This window comes from Sorex araneus, chromosome 1 (assembly GCF_027595985.1).
Source record: "Sorex araneus isolate mSorAra2 chromosome 1, mSorAra2.pri, whole genome shotgun sequence".
Classification (NCBI taxonomy): Eukaryota; Metazoa; Chordata; class Mammalia; order Eulipotyphla; family Soricidae; genus Sorex; species Sorex araneus.
Genome location: NC_073302.1, coordinates 435,635,953 through 435,656,614, shown reverse-complemented (window position 1 = coordinate 435,656,614; position 20,662 = coordinate 435,635,953). Strand labels below are relative to the sequence as shown.

At 41.7% G+C, this 20,662-nt stretch overlaps 1 protein-coding gene across 11 annotated transcripts in view; it reads left to right on the top strand.

Moving 5' to 3' along the window:
- Window positions 1-20,662, top strand: part of DGKI (diacylglycerol kinase iota) — a 482,969-nt gene that overhangs the window by 147,998 nt on the left and 314,309 nt on the right. For 10 of the 11 annotated variants that reach the window (XM_055142753.1, XM_055142758.1, XM_055142729.1 and 7 more), the window contains exon 2: window positions 18,727-18,835. The exons of the other annotated variant lie outside the window; for it this stretch is intronic. In XM_055142753.1, the coding sequence (XP_054998728.1) occupies window positions 18,727-18,835 (109 nt within the window). The remainder of the gene's footprint in view (window positions 1-18,726; window positions 18,836-20,662) is intronic. 11 annotated transcript variants of the gene reach the window in all.

The following is a 20,662-nucleotide window of genomic DNA, read 5'->3' as shown; positions in this document are numbered from 1 at the left end:
ACTGGTGGAGGGGTGGGTGTTTGACCATTGTGTGATTGTAACCCAAACATGAAAGCTTATAACTATTTCACGGTGATTCAATAAAATTTTAAAAAAAGGATAATATAGATGTTCCTAAAGCTAGCAGATGCCATTGGGCTACACTAGCACACAACAGAGATGAATGGAGACGTTACTGGTGCCTGCTCAAGCAAATCGATGAACAACACACTCGGATGACAAGTGATACAAGTGATAAAAGTGATAAGGATAATATAGATTTCTGGGACAACTAATTGAAAAGTAACAAGTCTCATGATGGAGACGTTTCTGGTGCCCTTCTCGAGCAAATCAATGAACAATGGGACGACAGTGCCACAGTGCTACTAATTGAAAAATATATCTTTCTTCTTCATTATTTAATGCCAGTTTTAGGGGCTGGAGATATGAACAGCTGGTAGGGCACTTGCTTTGCATGCAGCCCACCCAGGTTTGATCCCCAGCACTCCATCTGGTTCCCCCAAGCACTACCAAGAGTGATCTGGGGGTGCAGACCCAGGCAGAAGCTCTCATGAGGTATGAGCCAGTGGCCCCATCCCTAATTATGTCAGTTTTATCATAAGTCAACGTTCATATATGTTATGTATTTTTTCTTACAGGGTGTCAAGTCATTTGTCACTTTGTCTGCATCTTTTTTTTTCTTTTTGGATCACACCCAGCGATGCTAAGGGGTAGTAGGAATTACTTCTGGCAGTGCTTGGGTAACCATATAGGATACTGGGAATTGAACCCAGGTCGGTTGTGTGCAAGGCACATGCCTTACCTGCTGTACTATCGCTCCGGCCCTCATCTTCTGAATTCTATTTTGCTAATTGTTAATGTTGTATAATCATTGTTGATACCTGTTAATGCCATTTCATTGGTAAAGATGCGTACAGCACCTGGTCCGGACAAGGTCAGACCCGAACACCTGAAGAATCTGCCGCCAGTACTCACCAATACACTGGCCCGACTCTTCACATGCTACCTGTCTGAATGCAAGGTTCCATCTCAGTAGGACCATTCTGCTGTACAAAGAAGGGAGACATCCACGACATTGGCAACTATCGCCCAATCTGCCTGCTGTCTGTCGTCTACAAGTTGTTCACTCGTGTCATCCTGAATAGAATAGGCAGAACACTAGATGAAGGACAACCATGCGAGCAAGCCAGGTTCCAAAGGGGATTCATCATGATAGACCATATCCACACAGTGACCAAACTCATTGAAGTTTCTCGAGAGTTCTAGATGCTGCTCTAACTAATGTTCATCGACTTAGAAAAGACCTTCGATTCTGTTGAGACTGAGGCGGTCATCGAAACCCTGGCCAAACAGGGAGTTCAAACTCAGTGTATCAAAATCCTTCTCGAGCTGTATTGTGGATTCACCACCAGGATCTCACCATTCTACAAGGAAGTGATCATTGATATAAAGAGAGGGGTGTGGCAGGGTGATAGCATTTCACTGAAACTCTTCAGTGCCACCCTCGAGAACTTCATGCAACTATTGGAATGGGAAGGGATGGGAGTGAAGATAGACGGTCGGCAATTACACCAACTCTGCTTTGCTGATGACATCGTTCTCATAACACCAAACATTAGCCAAGCAGCATAAATGCTGGCCAACTTTGACCACGAGTTTGGAATGGTCGGGTTGCAGCTGAATCTCAACAAGACGATGCTCAGGAGAAACGAACTAATCCCTGAAGCTCCATTTGCTCTCAATGGAACAAACACCTCCAAATGCAGCAGCTATGTGTACTTGGGTCAAGAAATCAACATGAGGAACGACTTGGTGCCAGAACTGTGCAGGAGGAAGAGAGCAGTGTGGAATGCCTTCAAGAGCGTCAAAGAAGTGGTTAAAAGAACGAAGAACCTCTGACTCCAAGCACATCTTTTCTATTCCACTGTTCTTCCTGCACTAACATATGCCTCAGAGACCTGGGCCCTATGCAAACAGGATGAGAACGCTATTAGGGTATCCCAAAGAGGAATCAAAAGAGCTATGCTAGGAGTATCACATCTCATTCAAGTGAGAGAAAGAATCCGGAATTCTGACCTCCGTCGATGGTAAAGAATCAGGGACGCTGTCTCCTTTGCCAAGGCATCAAAAATCAGATGGGCCGGTCCTGTAAGGTGATTCAGAGATGACCACTGGACTAGAGCTGTTACCGACTGGATTCCACGGGATGTCAGAAGACCGCGTGGCCGCCTACCAACTAGATGGTCAGATTTCTTCGTCAAATTCCTGAATGAACAATTTGAGGCTCTTCCTGTTTCTGGAGCAAGCAAATATCATTGGGCTGCACGAACACGTGACGGGGACAAATGGAGACATTACTGGCGCCCGCTCAAGCAAATCGAAGATCAATGGGATGACAAGTGACAAGTGACAAGTGACCTGTTAAATGCTAGTCCTAATCCCAACAGTTTTCTTCAGGAATCCTGACTATACTTATTTCTTACACTTTTATATAAATTTTAGAATTAGTCTGTCAAGTTTGCCAAAGAGCCAAAGAAAATTTTGATTGAAATTTTATGAATCCATAAATCATGGAGAACTGACATGCTTAAAATATTGAGTTCACTGCATGAACACGACTCCCCCTTTTATTGTGTGCTTTTTAATAAATTTCAAATTGCCTCTAAATATTGCTTCTGCCCAATTGTCCCTCTTTCTTGTTTAGACTACTAGATGTAAATTAAATCTGTATGGATCAAACTAGGGTCAGCTGCATCCAAGGCAAGCCCTTAATCCCTATATTATTTCTCTGGCCACTAATGTTTTGTTTTATTTATTTTTTTACCAGTACTTTTAACTCTATTTTTTAATGTACCTTAATTTTTTATATTATATTTATGACCATTTGGCCATTTTAAACATTTTTCAAGTATTTTGTTCTTCATACTCCTCGGGTACTTTTATTGTGTTTGTGGTTTTTGATGGAGCTCTTATGTGTATTGGTACTTTTATGGTGGGGGTGAGGGGAATTATTTGAGATCAGGATTGAAAAGTGGTTTCTCTAAGCACTTAGAAATGTATCAATATTTAAGTATTTTACACTAAATATTTGGATTAAGGGATATGGACAGCTCAGAGAACAAATTCAGGCAAAGACCAGCTTGTAGTCATATCAGGGAAGATTTGTTATTTTGATCTTTTCACTTAGTGCTAATATTCACTGTATATTTTTCTTAGAGACAGATAGTGGAGTTTTTGAGGGTTAGCCCCACTCTCTCTCAAGATCTCCTTAGATGATATATCAGAATGTTTGCCTAGAAATTCTTCTTGATCCTATCCTGCCTCCTCCTCCTACATGCAAAAATTCCCTGATCCTTAGCCTGGCCATCCAACCAAAGGGCCTTATGTTTTAGATTGCATTAACTTCTTGAGAAATCCTCCTCTGCTTAAGTGCATGTGGTTATTAATTTATCATATCAATTACAGTCAGCTATACAAAGAAATATATATATATATATAATTATAAGGTAGTTCATAATCTCATTATTTTGGTAAGATCCTTTTTCTCCTTTGGAGGAAGAATCTTAAGAGTGGTTAAGTGTCTTGCCAGAATCACAAAGTGAATAAGGGATGAATCTGGTTGTTAGTTTGTTGTTTGTATTTTGGCTTTGTTGGCTTTCCACTTGATGCCAGCACTCTTAGTGATGTCGATACCTTAAAAATCAAACAAACCCCTCATTGTGTTCTACAGAAATAGTAGGCAAAAGGTGGATTTAAAATTCTCCTTTAATTGCATTAGCCCAGCAATTGTATGTGATATAAATTAAGCTTCCTATTTTACAGAGAAGTAAATTAAATCTAAGTGCTACTAAATGATAGATACATTATATATTTGACAACTGAGAGTGCTAGGCTTCCATCTTAGATAACCTTAAATCCTCATTCTGTCATCTATTCGAGTAGTCTTCCCTAATCACTATAATTGTCTCTGTCCATCACTTATTTTTTGGTTCCCTTCATAGCAGTTACATAAATTATGTATTTATTTACTTCTTGTAAACTTTCTCCCACCAGGTTAAGCTCAATAAAGAAAAGGGCCATTCATGTTTATTTACTCCTGTCCAAAAATTAGCTTAGAGCCTGAAACATTAAATAAAAATATCAAATACCTAGAAGTCTTATTCTATAATTTATTTTATTTTATTTTTCTAACTGTACTTCCTCCCACCTTAGAAACTTCTATTCAATTATTCCCCAATATATTGGGATAATGGCCCAAGTTTCAAAGCTGAAACCAATGAGCGCAGTCAACTCCTCGAACCCTGTGTTTGGAGGGTGCCAGCACCACATCTGCTGTAGGGTAGGGTTCTCCAGGGCTACCACCTGTGATGCGTGGGGGCTTTGTGATATGGGTGGGGAGAACTATGTGGTGTCACAGACTGACATCTGCCATAGATTGACATTTATCTGTTAATAAACTCACAATTTATTAATAAGTAATAAGTTGTACTCATTAAATACTTTTATCACGTGATTTTACATCAAGAATTTATCTATATTGGAATACCATGCATGCAATATGCCTTAAACCTTGTTATGTCCCCCTGGCTTCATATTCAATTTTTTCCTAACTTTATTAAAACACTGTGGTTTACAAAGTTGTTTAAAATACCATTGAAGGTCCCAGCACCCATTTCCCCATCAGTGTGACCAGTGTGACCCCAGCTTCCCACTGTCCCTGCTCCCCCAAGCCTTCCCACTTAGCAGGTACAAAATGATTCATTTTATATTGCTTGCTACAAATGAATAGTTAGTGGAATTATAAAAAAAAGTCAGTAAAAGAACAGTTGTGAAAATTGCTGTATCTCACAGTGGTGTTATTATTAAAGTCATTGTCTGAAGATTTACTGAGCTCTTTGTTGCTAGTTGAGCCTTCTGTGTTATCTTCTGTCTATAAAATTTGAAACCAGCTGGGTTTTGTTAAGAATGATTTTGACTCTGTCACTTGGGAAATTTTGATATCAACCACATTGAGTCAATTCACAGGTAAGATTGTAATTATTTACAACTTCTAAATTTCTTTGACTTATATAGTATACTCTTCATTATAAGATCTTATTTCTTTTTTCTTTTATTCTTTTTAATTTTTTTTAATTTTTATTTTTTGAATCATCGTGAGAACAGTTACAAAGCTTTCCAGTTTAAGTCTCGGTCATACAATGATCAAACACCCATCCCTTCACCAGTGCACATTTTCCAACACCAAGAACCCCAGTATACCCCCCATCTCACCCCTCCCCCTGCCTATGTGGCAGATGATTTCCACTTTACTCTCTCTCCACTTTGATCACATTCAGTATTTCAACAAAATACCCACCATTATTATTTGGAATTTTCTCCAATAATCAGACCTGCCAAAAAGGCATCATTAGATAATTTGTTTTCTATTGCTGACTATGAAGAGCATATGATGTCACGTAGCCACAAAGTGGCCATGCGGTTTTGGATTTCTGATATTTTAGTAATAAGTCTAGAGGGATTTCTGCCAAAAGCCTCTGGGTTTCGAGATCGGTTTGTGTGCTTCTGGGATCATGGCCATTCAGTTGCCAGGAGCCATTTGTGGGCTGCAACTCGGGGCCTCATCTGGGCAGGGAGAGGGGCCGGTTCCACCCCCTATCCCATGAGGCCCCTCGTGTTACGTCTCATACCTGGCTGTCCAATAGGATCTGAAGAGGCGGTGGCCACCGTGCCACTGGGGAGAAAAGGCAGAAGGGACAAACACCTTTCCCCACTCGGGGTAGCCCGGCGCTGTAGTTTAATGCTCAGTCCAGATGCATTTATTTGAAAAAGCCGCTGGGTTCCGAGATTGGTCTGTGTTCCTCTGGGATCATGGCCATTCAGCAGCTAGGAGCTGTTCGTGGGCAGCAACTTGGGGCCTCATCAGGGTGGGGAGAGTGGCCTGTCCCACCCCCCCCTCCCGTGAGGCCCCACATGTAACCACTCTCTCTCTAGTTTTGGGCAGGGGTAGATGCCAGATCATTTATTTTCCATTGCTCACTTTGTATATCAGGAAAGGTTGTGCGGCCGCATAAGTGGCCACACACTTAGGAGGAATAGTCCTGATAGCCACATACTGGAGCCATGCTTGTAGAAGCTCATGGTTGCTGGGATTCCTTCTGGAGAAGGCAGGGAGACTGTACCTGCTCTATCTGGGGCATCTCGGAGATATCGGCTCGATATGGGACCCGGAGAATTCTCTGGTGTTGTGGTACCTGCCAGGTTTCTTCACTGCTGAGTGCAGCAAGATCATAAGATCTTATTTCTACATATTATACTTTAACAGCTCATGGTTTTGAATGCCAGTGTTAATAGTCTCTGAAATACTTTAGAATTTGTAGTTGTTTATATAGAAAAATTCTCTTGATCTTTTTTTTTTTTGTATAGGACTTCTGTACACTGTGGCTTCAAAACCACATTCATTCATTATATATTCATTTTGGTAGGTTTATAAAGATTAATTGGTATTTTTATGAGGGGTCACTACTAGTGGCAGTGTTTGCCTCACCCCCCTCAGGGCTTTCCCTGGTGGTATGCTGGGGTTAAATCAGGACCTCGTGCAAGCTGGGCATATCCTCTCCCGTTTAGCCATCTCCCCACCCAAGAGTTGTTGATATTGTTGATAATAATCTCATCAGAAAATAAGAGCTGTTTTATTTTTTCATTTCCAATCTGTGCACTTTCTTTTACTCTGTTGTGATACTATTCTGCCGAGGACTTCCAGTTCAGTGCAGGATGGAAGCGGTGAGAGCAGATATCCTTTCTTAGTTTCCATCTTAGGGGAAAATGATACAGGTTTTGCAAACATACCCTTTATCTGATTGAGGCCATTTTTTTCTCCCTTACAGATTTGTTGAACATTTTTTATGAGCATTACCCTGCCTCTCGCTTCTCCCCCATCCCCCTCAAGTGGATTCAACTTGCACAATAACCAGGAGCATCTGAGTGGTGCTTAGTAAGTTGGGAGGGAGGCAGGAACATGAGGAAAGACATGTGCCGGCAGCTTCAGCTGGATTTGGACAGACAACGGACATGTAGTGATAATGCAGACACACTGGGCTGGAGTGAAGAGGCTTGATTTTGATTCCCTGCTGGGCCACCAGCCAGCAAGTTGACCTTAAATAAGGCATTTTACCCCCTTCCAGCACTCAGACAGCAGAGTCACATTAATCTTAGGGGGAACTTAGTCAAGTTGCAAATGTGCTTAACAGCTCTTGAAAAAACAAGAAGTTTGAGAGGAGATTGGTGTTTCTGGCCTGAAGTTTCGATTGGTGCTACACTAATCCCTGCACAGCAGTAAGATGCCCACCTGCTTGCCCTTTAGCAGCTAATTGCCTTGATGCCCCTTGTCTTCAGTACACATGCTGGTCTCAGTTTCTTGGGCTTTACTATAAATCTTGAGATGAGGCAGAGGTTGGTTCCTGAACCCTACTTTTAAAGGCTGCTCATTTATTTAAATCTCTTCTGAATGAGCTGGCATAAGTTCTGACTTTATCTGGGCGACTGCCTTCACTGATAGTAGTTGGGAGTGTTTTTTTGTGGGGAAAAAAGTATACTCTTAAGTTTCTGTAAATTTAGCTATTAAATGTAGGGCTGACTTCAGAGTAGGTACACGAGTTTCTGTCTTTAACCCAACACCCTCTGTGCCTCATGTATATTTATTGTAGATTGGGGTTTAGGAAAATTGTTCTAGCTGCTTTGAATATCATTTGACTCCATTCCTTTGGAGTCTGAAGGCTTTTGAGTTTTCACATGTCTCTTTGAAAATGCAGATTACCTTTGAAAGGGCATAGCCCGCCTCTCTTGAGTTGGAAAATTGCGTTGGGCTCTTTATGCAGTGATACCCTCAGTTGTGGCTGGTGGCACTGATGATGGGGGAGAGGGAATAGACATCGAAGGGGGTGGTGATAGAAAGGGGGAGGGGCGGTCTCTAAACATAAGCCTTTCCAGTTGATAACCCTATTTGGAACAACACTATGGAAATCCAAATCCTTCCCCCTAAAATTTCTGTGAATTCCTGAAGGGCTTATGTTCTTAGAGTTATTTCTGTTCCAAGCTCATGCTTTTTCTAAATTTGTTCCATTTTGGATTATCTTTCTATCCCTGTAGGCAAAAATCTATTCTGTATTCATTGACCTAGATGTAAAATTTAGCCCCCTGCTCAGTTTCTACATTCATAAAACGCCACTGTCTATTAGGCAAGTAGACTTCCCAGATGATTTACGTGCAGGTGACGATTTTGGAGGAGGAAGCAAAGAAAGGTATATTAATCCCAGTAACACATCCACTTCCTAACATGTCCCTCAGTCACTCAGTGTCAGAGCCTTTCACTGGCCACTTCAACCAATTGCATGTCAGTCCTTGCCCCATCTTCTGCATCCTTTTCTTCCCTCCCTTTTCTCTTCTTCCTTCTTGTCTCCCATTTCCTTCTGGAGGAATATATAGACATGGAGCCTTTTGAACCAGATTCCTGGGATCCATTCTTAAGCTTTGCTGTTAGATGCATGGCTTATATAACTTATTAACAAATTGCGTGTCAGCTGATGAATTATTAAAATGGGCATGATAAAAGGATCCATTTTATTTGTTGGTCCTGTATATTAGAGATGTATAGGGACATGGACACTGTGATTAGATGCTCATATGCCTTTTTGGTACCAATAGGCTCAATTTTTCAACTTAGAGGTGTGCTATCTACCGAGGGTCCATAGCTGAGGTGTAGTGCCTAGAATTAGAGAATTTATTGCCTGGCAATCTTCTCTGCCAAAGAGTTGCCCATACCCAAGACTATTCAATGTGGAGGTTGAAAGTTTTGTTCCTGCCTCAAATTGGGACTGTGCAGCTCTAGTTCTTCTAGTCTCATACAGCACCCAGGTTGTACTTCTCACTTTACCAATCTGCTTTGTTCATCTTTCCACAGACTGCCCAGTAAATCTGAAAAACACTTGTCTCAGAATCTCTTTTCGAACCAAAAGGACATGGTTTTCAGAACCTCCAGTGTATTGGGAAGACCTAATAAATTTCATTATTACCATTTGGAGAATAGGATAATTTTAGTTCTAGAATGCTCAAGACATACATAAAATTACACAAGGAAATTCTAATCAATAGTATGAGTCAAAAATAGTAAGAAGCAAATCGATCTAAGTTTTGATAATGAAATGATAGTTACTGTGTTAATGTTGTACAAAATTACTGCATATCCACCACCACCAAAGTGCCAAAAACCCTCCGCCACTGTTTTAATGTCATCGTTAGCTCATGCCACCCCACCACCTCTCATTGGTAATCACAGTTCCAGCAAAAACAGACTAAACAGATTGTTTGCTTCGGATGCTATCTATTACTTTGCTATGTTTCTTTCTATACCAAGTATGAGTGCAATCATCCAGCCTTTCCCCTTCTCCCTCTGATTTCTTTTGCTTAACCTGATACCTTATAGTTTCATTTAAGTTGTAGCAAAGACAGGATTTCATTTTTCTGATATCTGAGTAGTATTTGTATTCCTTTTTATGCATCTGTCACAATTTCTTTGTCTACTCTTATCTGCTGCTAAAGTTGGGTACTAAAATTTTGTTTTTTTTGCATGTTTGATCAATTATCCCAAAGAGAGGTGCTGACAACTCATATCCCCATAGGATTTGAGGTTAACCTTTAAAATCTGATGTGCTGTTTTATCCACTGTGTGGAAAGGGACATAGTACCTATATCTCAGGTACTAAATTCTTATAATCCACGAGAAGTTAGCAGTCTTACACTGGCTTTTCTTTCCTGACTGGCTCCTATAAACCTAAGGGCCAGCATTATGACATGAAGATACTCAAAGTTTCACAAGGTCAATGTGAAAAGAAGAGTCAAAATTTCAAAGTTACCCAGACCTGCCATAGTAAATCCAAATTTGGGGTCTAGTTATGAAATCCAAATTTGGAGTCAGTATATTTACTGTAACAATGTATCATGCATGGATGGTTTAAACAACAGAAATTAATCTATCAAGTTCTGGAGATAAAATGTTGAAGATCAAGCTGGCAACTGGGTTGGTACCTTCTGAGGACTTTGAGGAAGTATCTGGTTCATGTCCCGCTCTGCCCATCCCCCCTTTTTCTGGTGAATTGCTGGCAGTGTCTGGCATGGAGAAGTACCATCCTAAAATCCTAAACCCTGTCTTAATTTTACATGGTGAGTGTGTGTGGGGGGGGGCGGTGTCTGTGTGTGTCTGTGTCTGTGTGTCTGTGTTTAACTCTCCCCGTTTTGGGGATTGGTTTTTCTGGACCATATCCAGCTTTGTTCAGGGCATATTCCTGGATCTCTGCTTTGGGATCACTCCCGTCCAGACCTGGGGGACATTATGGGGCACTTGGTATCAGACCTGGGTCCACCACCTGCTTGACAAGTGCCTTACTCGCTATCTTAGATCTATGGCCCCTCAAATCTTCTCATTTTATAGGAATTCCAGTCACATTAATTTAGTGTTAACCCCCTACGTCCACCCCCCCAAAACTCACCCCCAATAATATTATTTTTTATTGATTAAGAAAGCAATCCATTTTGATTTATTGAAAATAAATTTGTTGATGGATTAGTCTCTGTGAAGACACAGTCTTCTGTTCCAGTCTCACATGGAAACGCTGGAGATGAGAACTTTAGCTATGAATTTGGGAGGTGGAAGTAGCTGCATAATTCAAGTCATTTAAAAAAATGCATACTTTCTCTCTGTTCACAGCTTTACTTTCTCCCCCAAATAAACTGCTACATTAAAGAGAAGAGTGTCATTAGCTCCTGAGGTAATCCCATTTAAGAAATCCCGTCTTGTTTCAAAATGAGCTTTATTGCTACATCCCACACCGGGCTGATGCCAGCATTGCTTTTGGAATATGGTTATGATGAACTAGACTTGGGAAATAAATCCAAACCAGCAGATGAGTTCTCAGGATCTCTGGGGGCATTTCTTCTTTACAGTTTAAACAGCAGTTAAAAAAGAAGAAAGTGTGCCTCTTGGCTCTTGCATTCATTTGTATAAATATAATCAAATAAATAATTCCAATAGCATTAGGATTACATTCAGGAGAAAAAATTAGTAAACTTGTCCGAGGGGAGGTTGTGTGTTGCTTTTTGATTCTGCCTCAGGCGGGAGTGCAAGTGAAGAGAGAATGGTTCCTTTGACCACCGTGGAGTTATTTACTGTGACCAGAGGAGAATTTTGTGTTTGAATAATTCTTTTGAACTGCCTGACACACAATGGAAGGTTGTTAAGTGTATTTTGAATGAACAGAAGCGTCCAGGGGAACTTTGAACATTTGAGAGCAATTAAATAAAAGTGTGCACTTATTCCTGAGATTTGCCATTTATCTAGCCTTGGCAAGACACTGCCGGGGTTTTGAGATGTAGATAGATCTGTATAATAGCAGCAGTGACTGTTTCTCTTACTGGATATCCATGTGAAGCCTCCTGCACACATTAATAGTAATGAGCTCTGCCCCTGAGTTGGTTGCTGCTCTTATTTCACATCCAAGGAAGCAGAGGTGAAAAAGTAAGGCGCTGAACCTTGACCAAGAACTAGTGATGGATAAGATCAGGTGTCTCCTTGACTTGACCTCTCTAGCTGGTCTCCTGTTAGCAGGTGCTCACGTCCATGTGTGTGGAGAAAGGTGATTTGGAATGGAAGCAGGGAATGCACAGAATAAGAAAGTCATTGCAGGATGTATGCACCCTTTGACTCTGTGTGTGTGTACATACATGCGTGTGCATTCAGCCTTTCCTAAGCATGAGGGTTGTGTCTTGATTGTGCCTGTGCAGTCTGGAGTTATGTACCATTCAAATCTCTCGTTGACTTCTTCCTCTTAGTGTGCTCTTGGCGAGGGACCTTAGTCAGTCTGTTCTATGGTTGTTTGAGTAATATAATGAAAGTACCCACCTCACTGTGAAATGTAAAAGCTGTGTGCAGTGAACTGGTGCCTAGAAAAATGTGTTTGCTGTGAGAAGGTAAGATTCACAGCAGATGTGATTTTCATCTCTCTCATTCATTTATCTCTCTTATAGCTCTACAACAGCAGTCCATATCAAATATTTATTCAGTAAATACATTATTAAATGAATGAATATACTTTATTCATTAGGTAAATACCATAAATTAGTCACATGATTAGTCATAATGAAGTTATCAGGTACTTGCCTCACTAGGGAGAATCATGTTTCCCAGCTAGGGACATTTTCTAGAAATACCCAGAAGGTATTTTAATGGACTGATATAGTCCTACCCCAGGTAAAAGGTTGAAAATAACAGCTGTAAATGTAGAGTAATGCAGGCGTAGTGCTGAAGAATTTCAGACCAAAAGTAATTTTCTGAATAAATTGCAACTTTTGGAGACCAAGCACAAATTTTTTTCAATAATGCATTCTGAAATGTTCACATTAATATGGATTAGGACTTAGCCTCACGTAATTGCCCAAGTTTTATTCTCCTACATACACCTGGGATAGTTGGAATCTTTGAAAGTTGTGTGTGACTCAGGATAGTTTCCTGTGCAGACAACTTGTCCCTGTGCTGTGACATTGAAGGCAGCTTGTCTGCATCAACCAGGGAGCATTGTGGGCTGCTTGAAGACAAGACAAGTTAAATTAATGTCCACGTAATATAGGAGGAAAGCAACACACACACTACTACTACTACTACTACTACTACTACTACTACTACTACTACTACTACTACTACTACTACACTACTACTACTATTACTAAGACATCGGTGGAATTAAATCAAGCACAGAGTAACTTTTTAGATAGCTAGTTCCTTTTCTAGAAGTAGGAGATGATGTCACTATCTCTGATGTGTCAGTTGAACTGCAGGATACGCCCTGCCTAAGGGGCCCCTTGCTTCTCAGGTGCTTTGCTACTCAGCAGGTGGGTTTCTCCTTCTATGCTCACCTACTTGAAGAGGGAGTTGGTAAAACAGGGATGAGTTGAGTATCAGAGGCTACAGAACCTGGAACCAGAAAAAAAAGAATTTGCAGATAAATAATTAGAGGGCGTTTTGGCTACTTGACCACTTACATGTTCACCATAAATGAAAAAACCTGATTATCAAGAGATTCTGCTGACTTTTCTTTCAACAGATACATTATTAAGACAGTAACATTATCCTGTGCCCTTTACAAACAATGGGATTCCATTTTAATGTTGACCACAAAGCTGTTTGGGAGACTGTGGGCTTGGGGCATACATAGTGGAGGTGCACAATTGCTATTCCTCGCTCTGTGCTCAAGAGTCACTCCTGCCAGTGCGGGGGGATTGAACTGGGTGGGGCCATATGCAAGGCAGCTGCCTTAACCCTTGTACTATCTCTCTGGCCCCCACAATGTCATTGTTATGTCTCTTAGACTTCTTTTTAAACTTTAATTTAGACTTCCCCTTTAAATTTAAATTAAAAATGATTGGAGGTGGCTATACCTTGTGGTGCTCAGAGCTTACTCCTGGGTCTGTGCTCAGGGACCACTCCTGGTGGTGCTAGGGGACTTTATGTAGTGCCAAAAATTAAACCAGGGTCAGCTACATGCAAGAACAGTGCCTGAACCCTGTACTATCTCTCTGGCCCATCTCCCCTAAGCTTCTTAATGCTGGATTCTATTTCTATTTGCTTTTATCTTTGAATAGCTGCTTTGAAGGATTTCTTATCCTCTCAGGAACAAAATCTCACTGAAATATAAGGCCTGGGGTATAATTCACATCATCCTAATCAGATTTCACAGCACAGATGTAATCAACGAGCTGGTTTTTTCTTAGCTTCTCGGTCAAGTTCATTCATTAACTTGGAAAGCATTTATTGAATATGTGCTGTATCTGCCCATGGGTGAGAATTTAATAAGATTTGAAGAAGAATTGAGCACTGTCCTTTTGGGCTTTATAGTCTTCTTGAATGAAGTGGAGGAAATTATAGCATGCTATTTAAAATGTATGATAGCTTTGATATTTTAAATATTTGTGAAGCCTTTCATGACAGCCAATTGACATTAACAGTGACTTTTTGCGACTGAAACGGCAATGTGTAGTATTTAATCTTCATATCTATTTCACAGTTAATATTTCAGTTCTCCTTTTAAAAAATTTTCTTGCCATAATAGTCATCTCTGACACAGTGTTGTGGTAAAATTAATAGAATCATTGGCATTTCACGGTTTTACCCATTGTGGTTTAGGAAGGATTCTGAGTAGGAAAGAATGAGAAATGAAACCTCAATGGTTATTTTCGAGCTATGTGTTTGTGTGTGTGTTGGATATTGGGGGAGGGTGTTGGGGGCACCAGGAATTGAATCCAGATCTCTTATGCAGGCAGAATATGCACTTTACCACTGAGTCACATCCTGGGGCCCACAGAGTATTTTTTTGAGCAAATTTGCAGTTCCTCCAAAATATTTGCTCCGTCTTTCCCCAATACATCAAATCTCTAAAAGACTGACAGACTCTTAAGTGTCTTCTACAATCATGATGATTACAAATGGAAAAATAATCTACACTAATTTGGTTGAGGTCTGAGAAATAATGAAATTACTTTCTTATTTAGAAGAAAATATGTATGCACATATGAAATAATGGAAAAAGGACCTTTTCTCTTGGTTACTTAGAGGAATGGAAAACTATAATCAAAAGCTACACCATGCTCTCCATCATACTTATATCAATTTGTCTTTTTTCTTAAGTAATGTCCTTTCGGGAGTTTTGTGTCCCCTTAAAATGCAGCCACTTTGATGTTTCCTACTTATGTTTCTGGTAATTTTTGTTTTCATGTGCTGTGAATACTCAATTTTCTTCTACCAATGTTGGAGAAAACCAGCCTTAAATTTTCATCCAAAAATGAGGAATAAATGCTCACCGAAGTCTCTCCATCATTCCTCTTTGTGAACTTGGAAGGATTGTGTTAAGGAAACCTGTGTTGTTGGCTTTCTCCGGGCTTAGCAATGGATCTCGGATTTTTTTTTTTTTTTGCTTTTTGGGTCATACCTGCCAATGCACAGGGGTTAGTCCTGACTTATGCACTCAGGAATGACTCCTGGCGGTGCTCAGGGGACCATATGGGATGCTGGGAATCGAACCTGGATCAGCCACGTGCAAGGCAAATGCCCTGCCCGCTGTGCTATCACTCCAGCCCAAGGATCTAGATATCTTTTATCTTGGAACCACATTGCCCTTTTGAAAGACACATGAATCCCTCATGTCCTAATTTGATTATTTGAGTATTTGAGTGATTTCTCCCCTTCTGGTGGCCCTAATTAGGAAGAATAATCAGGCTTTGATGCTCCCAGTGCACAACTTCTGAGAAATTCAACTTTGCCGTCACAGTGTTGCTGGGTGTGGGTCTGCTGTCTCTTGTACCACAAGGAAAACGCCATCACACTAGCTTCTGCAAGAAGGGGAGGGGAAGGCCTTGTACTGCAGTCCAGGTGCAGGGAAGGTTGAAATCGTGCTCAGATCTGCCTTCTCAAAACATTGTTTCAGAGATTATTTATAGGGTAAGGGTAAGGGATGTGTGTGTGGTGTTAGGGGTGAGGGTTAGGGAGTGGGGGGAGTGTGTTAGGAAGCTTGAGTCTTATTTCTTGAAGGTGGGCTTCAGACTTAATTGGTGGGTCATGTGTTCCTTGACTCATTGCATCTCCTGGATGATATGATTTCTGTGTATTTCTTCCTTGTCATAGATCTTAAGCTTTGCCAGCTGTCCTGAAAGCAAAAGGCAAGCCAGAATGAAGAACTGTGCCCGTGTATGTGTACGTGTGCTCACACTTATGCTCATTGTAGTGTATTTATGGCCTCTGCAAAGCAGTTACTGCAAACTGTGTGCAGAAGAGAATGACCATTTTTTGTCTAAACTAGTTTTTTATTGTCACATTGGCTTGTTCCTTTTGGAACATGTCCTATCATTTTGATCCTTTGGGGCCATAGTTTCCACTCCTTTATCCTCTGCCTTTATTCTCTTCCACCTTTATCCTTCTCTCTTCTACCCATCTGTATTTTCTTGTCTATCACAACTCTGATTATTCATGACAAGGGGAAAGATCTGTGTTTTTCCTCTTTCCTCCTAGATTTAGGACTTCCAAGGATTCATGCTTGGGCATTGTTGGTATTTTTCTGTTGTTGTTCAAGCACCTAAATTTAGATGGTGGTGACTCTAAAATCAAAGGTAGTTTCTGACAGCACAGAAGAGTGGTGAGGGATGGGTGTTTGATCATTGTGTGATTGTAACCCAAACATGAAAGCTTGTAACTATCTCACAGTCTTTCAATAAAATAAAAAAAAGAAAAGTGATGAAAATTATGACTCACAGCTCTTCAAAGTCAGAAAAAACTTTTCATGAAAAGCTGCTAAAAAGAGTGAAAGCTCCTTGAACTCAGGCAGATGAACAAGTTGGGGAGAAAGTATCACTGTTTAAGGCTCTTTCGTGCTTCTTGTTGCTGACTGTTCAGTGATACGGGATAACCATTGGGGTGAGGGCCAAATTGATGATGATAACTCCTTGCCTTGATGAACGTGAGAAACAAGATACTGGGCCACCAGACTGTCTTCATCAAAGGCCTACATACTTGTCGTGACTCTTTGGGGAATTATATAAAGCAAGCACACTGCCTTCTTCCCAGTGGAGCTTCTGAAAGTAGGCTACCAGCAAGCTAGAAATGACTGCTGTCAATAGCTGAAGACTAGTGGCCCACAAGGTCTGAGATTTACTGTGTAGGAATATCAGAGTTAAAGACAGTGCGTGCGTGCGTGCGTGCGTGCGTGTGTGTGTGTGTGTGTGTGTGTGTGTGTAAGAGAGAGACAGAGATAGAGACAGAGAGATAGAGAGAGCGCGCACACGCTGAATACTTGCTGATCTCTCCAATGTACTTGATCACTGACTAATGACTTCAAATGCTGGCTTCTATCCAACCCTCTCTGGCATTTGGGGACTGATCAGCCTTGTAAATTCCATTCCCTGGGTGGAGTCTGCAGAGCTCAGACATCTGACTTCTGGAGGCCAGCAAAGCTTCTGGAGTCTCCGAAGTCTCCAGGGCCCTTTAGAACTCTCTCCTTCCTTCCGCAGCTCGGTCAGGAGGTCCTGATGGGTCTCGGCCGTCCAGAGCTGTGCTCACTGCCTTTCTCCCCGACCTCACTCTCTGCAGCCCTTCTCTTTAGCTGGTGGCAGGAGTGGGGTCCCCAAGGCTCTGCAGCTTTCCTATCCAAACCGCTCCACTTCGTCCCTCAGCGACTTCCTGTCCTCATGTGGCAGGTGGCAGGGAGCATCTGTGGGTCACGTGCATCGTGTAACCAGGGATGCTTTCCTTCAGGGCTCCCCCATGATGGCCTGGCTAAGTTCTTACTCCCCCTCTCCCCTAAGGCGCCTGCTCTCAGCATAGCGGGGGATGGGGATGCACAGGAGGGATCGTTGGGAGGGAGGGGTGTGTGAATGCAGACTGCTGTGCGCCCCCCCCCACCTCCTGCACCCCCAGCTTGATGTAGAACTCAGAACCGCAGTTCCACTGTTTCGCATTCAGGAATTTCTCAGCCTCCATTGCTCCCTCTCCCTTCCAGGGAGCCACTTAACTAATTCACAAATTGGCACTCAATATTTCTGCTTGAGACCTGGCCTGACAGTCTGACAGGGCTGTTCAGAAATGGAACGATTATTCATGGATGACACAACACGCACTCCCTCGGCGATCCCCTGCTTGCTTTCTCTCTCCCGCTGCTCTCATCCTCTCCCCTGTGCTCCCACCGGTGTGTCCATCCTCCCCCGTGCTCAGAGAGAGTCAGATTGCCTCATGGAAGCTGCACGCACCCACCTCTCATTTCTTATCTCATAAGCCACGACTAGGGCGGGCATTCTTACCTGCTCTTGATCCATCTTCACTTCCCTGGCCTGAATTCTGCCTTGCTCCACGCTGCGCACCTCAAGTCCAACCAACATGCCTTTGTTTTTTGTCTCATGTTTTCCTAGCATGAGATGTCAAGCTTTCAATGGTGGGACTGTTCCTATGGTTGTTTTGGCCAACACAAAGCAGTATTTGGCCATTTAGAACTCAAGCTACCTGTGGATGTTCCCTGCAGGGAGATGGGGAGGCGGGCTTCTTGGCACTGTGATGAAATGTAATTTGTGGCATATGGAGGAGCTGCAGGAAAGACTTCCGGGGCTTGATTTTTTTTTAATTCCTGTTTTTTTTTTCTTTTACTTTCTGGAATCTTAAAAATTATCCAGGAAGGGGCCAGGGATATAGCTTAGTGATAAAGCTCATGCCTACATGCGTGAAGCCTTGGGTTTGATCTCTAGTTCTACAAAACAAAAGAGCAAAAAAAAAAAAGAAGGTAGAAACACCCCCCAGCCCCAAATTTTCAGGTGTCGTAACCACCCAAGCCCTAAGAAACTGGCTTTCTACTATCTCCTGCTTGATCGGACCCTTTCATTTTCATTTCTGGTCCTGGAGCCATGCTGTTCGCAAGTGACCCTCTCAGTCTCCCTGGCTGCCACACCTCCTACCTTCTAGCTTTGCCAATCGCTGCAGAGAGATTTATTCCAGAATGTTTGCAAACGTTTTCGCGTGTGGAAAACGAACTCATGAAGTGTTTCAACTCCATGGGAAATTTTTAACACTATCATCTTATCTTCTTCTGATGTTGGTTTTTCTTTGTGTTTTTTTTCTTTTTTTTTTTTCTTTTTGTCTTCTTGCTGCAGGAAAGCAATATCCCGGGCAGGACTGCAGCACTTGGCTCCGGCACACCCCCTCAGCCTTCCTGTGGCCAACGGTCCAGCCAAGGAGCCCAGAGCCACTCTGGACTGGAGCGTAGGTGTCGGCTTTGTCTTCCTAACGCGACTCAACTGTGTGCGGGTCTGTCTCATTCTCAAGGTTCCTATAGTTCCAAGCAGGGCCCACTGAATGCCCACTGACCGCGCTGCAGCCGTCTGAAGTGTGGCTCCATTTTTCCACACCTAGGAACACAGCTCCCTTCTGTGACGTTAGATATGGTTAAGACTGAAATAGAAACATCACAGCTCATCTGAAACACGACTGTTTGGGTTTGCAGTGGTGAGATCCAACGCTGTTCCTGCCCAGTTGACAAAGAGTAGAGCTTGCCCTCATCGATGTCATGGAACCTAGGTTTGATTTCCTCTGCTCATGCTACCTTCTCTTCATTGGTGCCTCCCCCTTATAAATTGAATCACTGTGAGATACACAGTTGGAACCCTCTTTTAATTTGACAGAGGATCACTTTACATTACAGGCATTTTTTACCCTCTCTCCTCCCCATCATATTGCCTTTCTGCACCCACTGTAGCTAGAAGATTCTCTTGAAAATATTAAAGTTAAAGCTTTACAGTATAAAATCCTTAAATTGTTAGAATCTATATTATGTTGAATCTATAGATCAATTTGGGAATTGACTTATCCTTATAATATTGGATCTTCTCATCGAATATTGTATATCCCTTCAATTATTTAGATCTTTTATCAATAAAAATTTATAATTAATTAGAACAAAGGAAAAAAGTTAAATGCAGTAGAACCAGTTTAACAGGTAGGTTTTATAAGACAGGTTCTTGACCAAAGACTTCTCTTAGTATGGAAAGAAAGGCTTTACCCCTTCCCGAAGGAATGTAAAGAGCATTCTGGAGGGAGAGGAAAGTTGTCTGAAATTCTGGCCATTGGTATTGATGAGGAGTCTTGCTAAGAGGTTTTAGTTATTTCAGTTGAGCTGAGCCAAGGGGCTAAACCATGCTCTACTCCCATAAGAAAGAACATGGCAGGATAAGGGAGAGGAATGTTTAATTTATCTTTAGCACATATGCCCTGCTTTAGTGCCCTTTCATATTATAATGTTTTTAATTTCTCCCAAGGAGACAGTTATTGACATTTTAATTTAATATTCTGTATACATACGGATGGTGCCTACCTTTCTGAAGTTTCTGAGGGGAAAAAATGGCTTGATTTGATTGAAATGCAACTTCTATTACTATTTTTAATTTTCCCTTTATTTAAACACTGTGGTTTACAGTTGTTCACAATACAGATGTTACGGGCGTTCAAATTACAATACCAAGTCCACCACCAGTGTGACTGTCCCTCCACCATTGTTTCCATTTTCTCAAACCATCCCCAACCTTTCTCACTAGTAGGCACAAAATAATTCACTGTATCTTATTTGGTGAAGCCCATTGGCTCATGGGATTATCAAAAATACTTCCATAAAAGAAAATTTGTGAAAAATTTATATCTCATGATATGGCCATTAATTCTTTGAGGGTTTACTAATCTGTTCTTTGCTAGTTGGACCTTCTGTTATTGTTTATTGTGCCCAGTTGGGCTCTCTGTTTCTTTCCCAACTAATTTGGCATGCTCCTGCTGGGATGTCAGTTCTGTAGACTTTGGGGGTGTTGCGCTGCCACAAATGTGGCTGGACCCTTCAAGATATGTAATTCGGCTGCAAGTTTGCATGGTAACAGTAGTGGGATGTGGAGGTGGCTGTGGGATGTGGAGGTGGCTGTGGGGCTTCTGAAGGGGAAAGAGGCTGCTCCCCCAACTCTGAGAAGACCCTCGATTTTTCAGTCTGAAAACCGTTGTGCTTGGAATGCTTGGCAATTTGGCATCTCTGCAGAGATTAGTTGTGAAACA